At 41.7% G+C, this 10270-nt stretch overlaps 1 protein-coding gene across 1 annotated transcript; it reads right to left on the reverse strand.

The window, feature by feature from the left end:
- Positions 1–60: 60 nt before the first annotated feature.
- Positions 61–6886, reverse strand: LOC136427623 (uncharacterized). Its single transcript, XM_066416608.1, has 5 exons — positions 6752–6886; positions 4846–4881; positions 3799–3883; positions 2271–2525; positions 61–1326 (listed from the first exon to the last, which is right to left on the reverse strand). The coding sequence occupies exons 1-5, from the start codon at positions 6816–6818 to the stop codon at positions 1131–1133; spliced, it is 639 nt and encodes a 212-aa protein (XP_066272705.1). The 5' UTR covers positions 6819–6886; the 3' UTR covers positions 61–1130.
- Positions 6887–10270: the final 3384 nt, after the last annotated feature.

The following is a 10270-nucleotide window of genomic DNA, read 5'->3' on the forward strand; positions in this document are numbered from 1 at the left end:
ACTTTTAACACATAACAGGAGTGTTTCATTCAGTCCAGAAATGTCTCTTTTTAGTAAGGCTGTTAGCAAGACTCGGTTTATTTGCCCTTATTCAAAAGTTCCAGTGAGCCACGCTCACTCTTTGGAACAATAGGCACAGCGTTGACAAATATAGCTAGATACAATTGAAAATATATGACAGATACATAGATTATAGATCTCCATTATCACCTTTTTAAAATAAAGACATGTAAGCATTTTACATTGCCACTGATTTGTCACAAATGAACAACGTATGGACACATCAGATGCTTCAAATAGTTCATTGCTAAAACTTATTTCTCACCTTTTCGTGACCGGTTTGTAGACATGATACATTAATATCAAAAATACATAAGAAGCAGAAAAATATCAACAAGTATGGTAGGACATACAAGAACACGTTGACCTTTTCATTATTATTGCTACATGTGATAGCATAGAAGTTATTTATGATTTTGCTATCCAGACACTGAACAGTTTGGTCTTAGAATTACGTGTACTATTTACCACTTACTTACTTACTGTCAAGCAGTCTAAAAGACTAGGTCTGTTAACTGATCATAAGTACAAATTCAGGTACAAATCTAATTCAAATTAAAGTTTTAGAATATTATATATACGTTGATTAATGATAACTGCATCATCCTGCGTACTTAAATGTAGATTATTTATAGAAAATCTCACCTAAAACCTAAGTTGATCTAAAACAGAGCCTTTGAGGAAAACGATAGTCTTCAACTACAACGTTCATTGTAGCACTGTAACAGTGCTAGATACAATTTTATAACCCATTTCTTTAATTTTATGCCGGTCGGCGATTTTATACCAGACCACTTAAGCCCCGGCCCCCTCTCACTGCACCCGCGGCACACTGGCGGCGTCGCTGCGGCCGATCGAATTGACAAAGCGCTCAACGAATTTCAACGACAAAAAACGAATCTTTTTTAAGCTTTGTGTGTTTTGTTGTCTTTCTGGTCACACTTGTACGTTTTGAATGATATTCCCATTATAAAGGCATGGGTAACACAAATCCAGTTTAGGACGCAGCGACGCCGCCAGCGTGCCGCGGGTCCAGTGAGAGGGGGGCTTTTGAGGAATGTATCCTTTCTTTAGCGTCTCTTGCTGAACTGGTAAGTAACCCAGCCGTCGGACTCGTTCACGTCAGGCCCGAGGTGGGGTTGGTCGTACCGGTACAGGTCCATCGGGTCGGGCGCGTAGCGGGCCCGCGGGTCTTCCGTCTCAATCGCGGGGATGTCTATCATGGGCTGGGCGCCCATGGGGGCGTGGCTAGGCTCGGGGACGTAACTGAGAAAGAGAAATGAAAGCGTTGCATAAGGTCGAGTCACTAGGAAAAAACTTTGTCAGACTTAGTGTAACTGACCTTCTTGTCAGTGTAATATAGCGCATATTGAAATCTGTCCGTAAGTAGAGGACTCCCCTAGCTTTCTGAGAAATGTACTCTGTGCATGACACGTGTGTATGACTAATCCTGTGCAGGACGGCGCTAGGCTCTCCATTGCCCCTGAGACTGTTACTCCTTTACTACATCCTAGAAGATGTTGAGAAACGTATACAATTAGGAACACAGTATGTTAGACAAGACAGACTGGGATTAAGGATAGAGAGGAGACGACATGCTGAGTGACTCGGAATAAAGATCTTTCCCATCGGCCACGGCAACAACTGGAGTCTGTCTTCACTTTGCATTGGAGAACCTCTCTCTGCTATTCCTTACATCAGCTCAACAAAGTTGACTAGTCTGTTTATGACAAACGGTACGATGTCCTATATATCAACATGACTTAAACGCAATGGCGATACGAGATAAACTCAAACTCAAGATAAATTGATGCTACGGGATTATTAAGATACAACACCTTTTCATGGTGAAAAAGTCTCTTTCTGATTTGCGGGTGTGGCGTATTTGGAATAGATATAGGGAAGACAATTGAGCATACAGAAACACAGGATTGTGCTACATATACTTCAGGTTTGCTATGTTAGTTTAGTGATTACGGGGTCTTTAAAAAAATATGAATTGGTATTCTTTTCATAATTCAGTTGAATGTGTGAGAGTTGTGTGCCGATTTGTTAAAATTAGAGAGAACGCTAGCGACGCCCAAAAACACCCATCCCAAAAATGGTATGGCGACCCTGTGGCGTCACAATTCAAGATGGCGGCCACCACACATGCCAACGGATCCAACAAAGGTTTTGCTACGCAAGCCTGTAATAACACAAGACATTACCCGTTGTGTAGGTCTTGACGAGGGATGGTGGTCTGATAGTTCGGTGCCTCTACATGCGCCCGCGGAATAGACCTGTCGTAGTCAGCGTGTGGGACCGGGATGTCCCGGTTGTTCGGGAGGGTGCCCTGGTGGATGTTCGGCTCGTAGCCTCGGTTCACGTGGTAGCCCGGCTCGGGGGGAGCCCCCTCCTGGACCCACTGGTCCCTCACGTCGTACTGTTGTTTCTTCTCGTCAGAAACGCACGGCTTACACAACCTATGATAATGACAGTGACCTTTAATGTTACCTGTGTACGCAAGAACTTGTAAATACTGCATGTCAAACACGGTGGAAGACGAAACACATTTTATTTCAAGTTGCCCGTTCTACGATCAAGAAAGAAATGCGCTGTTTAAAGAGGCCACCAAATTCCATCCAAACTTCTCTATGTTTACAGAACAAAAGAAAACTACTCTCCTATAAACATCACAAAGCCCACACATTACAGAAAAAGTGGGAGCATTCGTCTTCCACTGTCTCGAAAAAAGAAGTCAAACCCAAATAAGATAGAATTTAGTGTTAGTATTTGAACTAGAATAGTCACATACTATATTGTTACCAATTGTCTGTCCGTCCTTCCATGTTTCATGTACTTGCAATTAGCCTACGGGCAAGAACTTGCAATAAACTTATCTTATCGTATATCCATGCCCAATAGAGGGTAACGTTTAATGTATTACGTTAGATAACTAAAACGTAACAATAAAAATAAGATGCTATATTCCGTCCATATCTACAAAGTCTCTTCTTAAAACATGTGCAGACAAATTTACAGTTTTTTATTTACATCGTAGTTTTTAGATGACATACCATACGTCAACCTTTCGTCCTTAAATTTGCTGAATGTGCATATTTTTGGTCTGATACATAAATACAGTACAATATCAAAACAACAATTTGTCCTGTAATGATACACAATGGAGTATGTATTGGTGCAGGAAATGGTTTATTATACTATTTCATGTTATCACTATTCTCTGTTATACAATACACTATGTAGCTACGAAGTAGTACACGTTATATACTCAACTGATAAGATGAAGGTCAAGCTACTGACAGTGACATGGGGGAGTCACAGACCACCATCTAATATTTTTGACAAAAGGAAGACCATTCTACCCTTTACAATGTAACTACATTTAGTAGTAGCGTGCGTAGTCCAGTGGTTAGCGATCTTGCCACTGGAACTAGAAGCCCCAGGTTCGATCCCGGCTGTGTCGCTCACCCGACATGCATGCTACCTGAAAGGGTCGCAGTCCTTAGGACGGGACGTTAAGCCGTGGTTCACTGTTCATTGTGTTTGTCGAAAAGAGCTAGGGGAATTTCCCTGGTACAATGAACCTGTAAATACTGTACATAGCGTCTGTCTTCTCTGTCACGACCAGTGGAAGATTAGCTCATCTGTTCATAGAGTTCATGCGAGCTAAACAGCTGGTTCGAAATCACTTTCCTTTCCATTGCCAGAACCAACAGAAGAACAGTACAATACCTTGCCAATAACGCAATCACCACGGCCAGCAAGAGGAGCCCTCCGACGACACACGCCGTGATGATGCCAGCATTGCTATAAACGACTGGAGATAGTAGAGTTCAGAAAAGTGATCAGTGACATACAAGAGCCATGATGGCATAAAAACAGTCCTTCCGTATGTTCGAGGAGGTGCCTCTGAAAGCGTCACAACAGGCTCATTACTCAGATGGGTACCAACTGGCTGTAATAATACATGTACAACAAGGTCAATTATATCATTGATCGTCTTGCAGATTACTTGTTAAAGGCAACCCAAGCAATACTAGGGCCCGAAAATGTATCTACACGTACTAGTATTCATTCACCTATTCACACGTCTTGTCAAACCTTTTATTTTCCATAATGTACAAGTGACGGCGAGAATATAATTAATATAAGTTGAGTACAACTTGAGTCCGCCGTCACTTCGTCTATGTCACTTTATTTGTATTATTTGATGTTTTCTTTGAATAAGCAAAAAGGACGGGCACGCCATTGAATATAGGTGGATTATGCAATTAAACCGACAAAGAGCACGATTTTATTTATGGGAGTTAATGACATCAGAAGCTAAAGCCGGAAAACGTGCCAGTGCATCGGATTCAGCAACGACCTTCCTTCGACTAGCTCGATATAGATAAAGCTAGGGTCACACTAAACTCACGTCGTACCTACGATGGGGGTTTCTTCCGTCATGACAGCGCCGTACGTCGTACGTTTGGGGAAAACCGGATGCAATAGTTAAGATACATAAAGTCGTGGTCACATAAAACGTAGGTGCATCGTACGATGTTTTTTTTTAGTGTACCTACATAGGTCAATCGCAGGTAAATCGCAGGTAAATCGCAGGTAAATCGCACGTAAAATTAGCCGAGCGTCCTACGCCGAAAAATACAGCTAAAATGATTTTGAACATGTTCAAAATTTCATCCATCGTCGTGAGTTTAATGTGACAGGGGCTTAAAGGCGATAGCTCCACTGTGATCTCCCGAATGGAGAAGGACTGAATGTAACGTCATCTCTTACCAGTTTGTGGGGTATACGTAGGAGCGGTGGTCTGAGCTGTAAAAGAAATACAACAAACAGTTTATGACTTGAGAAATCTCTTCATACACGTTAGTCATCTATTTTTGAGACTTTATTGTCTTATCATAATTACAAACCTAAATTTAACTTATCAGCTGGCTGTAATACGTGACGGCATTTCGGTGACCACACGGTTGGGTAAAGTGGTACGTAAAAGTCTACCCTCAGGGCAACATACGACCGGAAAAATCCGTCCGACTAATTAAACTGAACGTAAGTGTGCTAGCATCAGAGTCCTAAGCTATTACACACAGCGTGCATAATCGCCCACTACTGATCTTCCCTCTCACCAAATCGTTATCGCCCTATCTGCATCTCTAAAAAAACGCACATAGCGATGCATCCATGCAAGACACAGAACTGTCAAAACAGTACTAAATGCCCCTCCCTTCCGGTGAACCAATCCTTCAAGGTTAAAAATTCATTGTAGAACAATGTAAAGTCATGAACAATCTGAATGTTTATAAGTAATTTGAAAGACTTAAAAGTCTGTATTTTGGGACATTGTGTCCGATGACAGCTGAGACGGTACTATGATTTTATCGATGGATTGAATCAACACCTAGTTCCGCACACAAGGACGCCTGTCATGACCTTGACACGCCAGCGTGGGTTACGCTAGGCCACACATGCCTCTGCATATGTTTATATGTTCTACGGATTTTGGGAAGTTAAATCATTCTGTTGTTCTCTCAAGGTGACCATATCACATTTCCTAAAGTAAACTGTCAGTAATGATTGCAGCCCAATGTGTATATACACGACGTAGATGTTTTAAAAGACAAGTGACCCAAGGTCAACCGAGTAACCTGTTGTGTGTGTATGTAAATATTTCACTGCTGTTACAAATAGTGAAGATAACGTTATGAGGTTGCCTTCTTCTTGCAAATACATCTCGTAAAGGTATTCAATGCCACTGAAGCCATTACTCCATTACTGTACACCGTGCCCATTGAATATCTCAATCGATCGTTCCATGGGAATGACTATTGGGTACCATTGGCAACTACACTGAACTTGATGTTTTATCGATATTCCAACTGGTATATGCCGCAGTCCGTGGCTGTAGATATTTCGTCTGCGAACCATAGACATCTGATATGTTTCCTTCTGAAAAGAAATGTACTTAACAGCTGTTTTCTTTGTGCCTGCATTGCTTATGGAAAACGGTCTTTAAAATGCCAGTTCGTCATTTCAATGACAGCCTTTCAACGGTCTGAGGCTACAATGAACTGAATTGCCACTATTGTGGCATGGCCTACATCGTTATGATCGATGAATAATGAACGAACTGTCAATTTTGTACAGGACAAAACGATCGATGCAGAGCGACAGACTATCAACACGCCACTCGGTACTCTGCGGTACTCAATGGCCAGAAATAGGAAAATGTTTATAGTCATTTTCAACTAACAGCTTTCCAAGAGACATAGATTTTGTACAGGTTACTATAGGCCACCTGGTTCAAAATGAACGCCGTTGAATGATGAGGATATGGTAGAGGTCAATTAATGGTTCAATGTCATAAGTCACAAGCCCGTCACGCCCAATGGGCATTTTTACAGTAAATGAATCCAGTATCAACCGCAGTTTATTACATGTAACGTTACATGCACGAACGTTTCGGTTACAGTTCGAACATAAGATAAGAGTCTGCAAGTATGAGTCAAGATTTCTTACACCTTACTTATCAGCCGACAAATCTTGCACGTAAACACAAACCAGCGAATTTTTTACGTGACAAGACACCGGTGTTACTATTCACCTGTGAGCGTGGCTACCTAAGTATTTGGGACTATTTGATTCTTCATATACAGGACGAAAATAAGGAGTTATGGATACTCACCTAACACTTGGGGACAGAGGAAGACGGCAAACAATATAGATCCCGCAAATCTACAGAGTTCCGCCATGTTTTAGGTCGAGCCACGCCAAAACACCAGAATGGAATGACAAGTACTGGTCCGACCGGTCTTAGGCACGGCATCCTTAGAAGCAGTGCAAGTGTTGTTCTCTAACAATAGGCTGGAACCCACGGCGGAGCTAGGGAAAAGGTGTGGTGGCGGAAACTACGAATGATTGTTCTTTGACACGCGCAGGGTTTAAATGTATTATTTGTTGTTAACTTTGCATAATTTAGATAAGCTTGTAAAGTACAATTTTACTGAATCCAAATGGCCTGTAAAAATTGACCTGTTTATTGGGACTTAGATGGAACAAGTAACTTTTGGTAATCTGAGTCATGGACAGATAACCTATTACGGTACATATAACGACAAATGGAAACACTGATCGCAATCTTATGTAGAAACACTGATCACAATTGAATGTAGAAAAACTGATCACAATCAAATATAGAAACACTGATCACAATTGAATGGAGAAAAACTGATCACAATCAAATGTAGAAACACTGATCACAATGAAATGTAGAAAAATTGATCACAATCGAAGGTAGAAACACTGATCACGATTTGAATGTAAAAACACTGACCACAATTAAATGTTGAAACACTGATCGCAATCTAATGTAGAAACACTGATATCAGATGGAGCTCAGTCAGTGTATTGATACATCATTTTTAGGGATTTATTCATTCGTCACCATTTCATACATATCATAACAGAAATTGTGGTAAATGGGGCTATTGTAGTACGCTACACGCTACAGTATTGCATAAGACAAAGACGTTTAAAACATAAGAGGAAAACATATCATAAGCCCAAATAGGTGCAGCTTGTGTGTGCGCACGTCGTACAATCCACGTTACTGCACATAGGCCATGTTGATTTGATTATATGGATGACATCCGCGCGCGCATCAATTTTCGTCCATTTCAACACACAAACAAAGTTTTCTACCATACTGTAAACCATGCAAAGCAGCTATAAAATGAGAAAATATATGCCGTAAATTGCAAAAAGATATTTCGGAAAACGGATACTAATGTCTAGAATACCAAACTCAGAGAAGAATGTGTGAAAGACCAAAAATGGAGAATCCATTCTTTGCTATAACGTTACCATTCTCTGTGTTTTAAGTCACCTGTTCAACCTTCTTGGCCACGTAGATTTCGTAATGAAGGCAACTTTCTTTTAAAAACTTTCTTTTTATTCGCACGCTCGCATCAGTTTTGGGGTTCCCAGAGGATGCCATCCATATAATCAAATCAACACGGCCTTAGGCATAAATACTAAAAGTAGTATCCGCAATCATAAATATTGTATTACACATTCACAACATTTTACACATTGGAAAAATTACGGAAACTATTTCTAATTTCTATTTCAAGTCCTAGTATTCATTCATATAATAACAATATTTCACCAATATGTACAAACCTCTATTTGTTGCTATGTTTCTTCTGAGGTAGCTTTGGAATTTTTTTACATTACAAATATCTCACATGTATGTACATTTTTACTTGTCATGGACGATATAGTATCAATGATTAGTTTGCATGGTTTTCTTATGTTACAATTCATTGGTCTTAGAAAATATAGTTAGCCAAGATTATATATGGAAATATAAAGACAAACTAGAAAGGCAACATTTGCGAGCAAATACAACATGTTTAGCCATACTCCTCGCCATGCAAAAAAATGGACTGTCCCAAAATAACAATGGACCATTCTAAAATACTTCCACTAAAAAATGGATCACCCCAGTCCAAAATTGAGTTTAAAAACAATTAGTCTCTCCATACAGGAATGGAGTCTTTCAGTAGCACCTAAACACAATATGGACCAGTCCAAAACCATATCCACTTAAACAAATATACTTCTGCTAACAAATGGACTTTTTCATAATCACTCGCTCGGATATCATGAGATTTTAAGTCAGCCCTATAAATTGTACATCTTGCTTTAACCCGAACTATAAACCCTCCCTTGTGTGCTTATAACTGTCATTTTCACCTGTTCTAACGTTAGTCCTATACTGTCCACGCGCGTACTTCCTCAGCTCCTGCGCTACCTGCCGAAGAACTTTCCTGTACACTTTGTCCATGTGCTGACGGTAGCGGGGAATGATGCACCCGCTGTCGTCGGTGTAGTCGCTGGGGGTGACCCCCTGATCGCAGGCTGAGAGCTCCTCATCGTCTGTGGACTCCCACTTGCAGGGATCGTCGGGGATGTAGTTTACCAGGACTCTTTCTCCTGCGATCACGTCATGATAGATGGGTGCTGTTTTGGACAGGCGGGCATCGCAGTACGTGCCTGGCGGTGGCAAATCTTTTCTCCTTGCCTGAAATCGGGACCCGCCGTCGCTATGGTAAATTTTCTTCCCCTGTGCCCCGTTTCCCATCTGCTGCCGCCGTGGCTTATATTCAAGATCCGCATCTTCCCTATGCAATGGCTTTCGAAGGGCCTGAGAGGCGTTCTTTTCAGGAGCGGTGCGCTGGTTTCGTCTGCGGGCTCGACTGGCCTGAGGGACGGTCTCACTGGCGTTATGCCCGACTACGGTGTCCCGATGCTGGACGTTTCTATTTGCCCTCTTGGCGACGATTGCCCTAGTAGCCTCTCGAAGCGTGGCGTTCAGCTTTCTGGCTACAGACACCCTTCGCTCATGTGATAACCTCGTCCTGACGCAAGGACCGGTCGGCAATCTGGAGGCTGAGAAGATTGAGGATAAAATTCATCCGAAAATAATTTCATCAGGTTGGTAGAAAATAGGATATGGGAGATTCTTTATACACAACCAGGTATTGATCTCACCTGCTAACGTTTTGATGTCTATCAGACACCGGTTTACTTCAGTCAGAAGCTCTGAAGAAGGTACTTCTTCAGAGCTTATGACTGAAGTACTGCTTCTCACCGCTATAAGTAGCCGATGTAGGTGGCGCTTTTGCGTCATTGACTGGGAGGGGGCCAAGGTCATCGACAGAGCGGATAACAGACGCACCCGGTGGATTAAGGAGGCAGTCTGGATAAGGAAGACAACACCGGGGATGAACCGAGACGAGGGGGGATACAAACTTAGCTATATTTGGGACAGTGTTCTCACCGCAAAAGCGCCACCTACATCGGCTACTTATAGCGGTGAGAAGCAGTACTTCAGTCATAAGCTCTGAAGAAGTACCTTCTTCAGAGCTTCTGACTGAAGTAAACCGGTGTCTGATAGACATCGAAACGTTAGCAGGTGAGATCAATACCTGGTTGTGTATAAAGAATCTCCCATATCGGATAAAATTCATGCCTCAAACTCAAACTGTCTAGCCAATACAAATTTTAATTGACCCCCGGCCTTCAATAAGGAATAATGTTATGTAGTTGATATCTGCAAAATGAGAGTTCATAAAGTCTTATACGTATACGGAGTGTGACCTTGAAAATCTCACCGTTCTGATCCGCTACCACTTCCACT

The sequence above is a fragment of the Branchiostoma lanceolatum genome, chromosome 2, assembly GCF_035083965.1.
Source record: "Branchiostoma lanceolatum isolate klBraLanc5 chromosome 2, klBraLanc5.hap2, whole genome shotgun sequence".
NCBI lineage: Eukaryota > Metazoa > Chordata > Leptocardii > Amphioxiformes > Branchiostomatidae > Branchiostoma > Branchiostoma lanceolatum.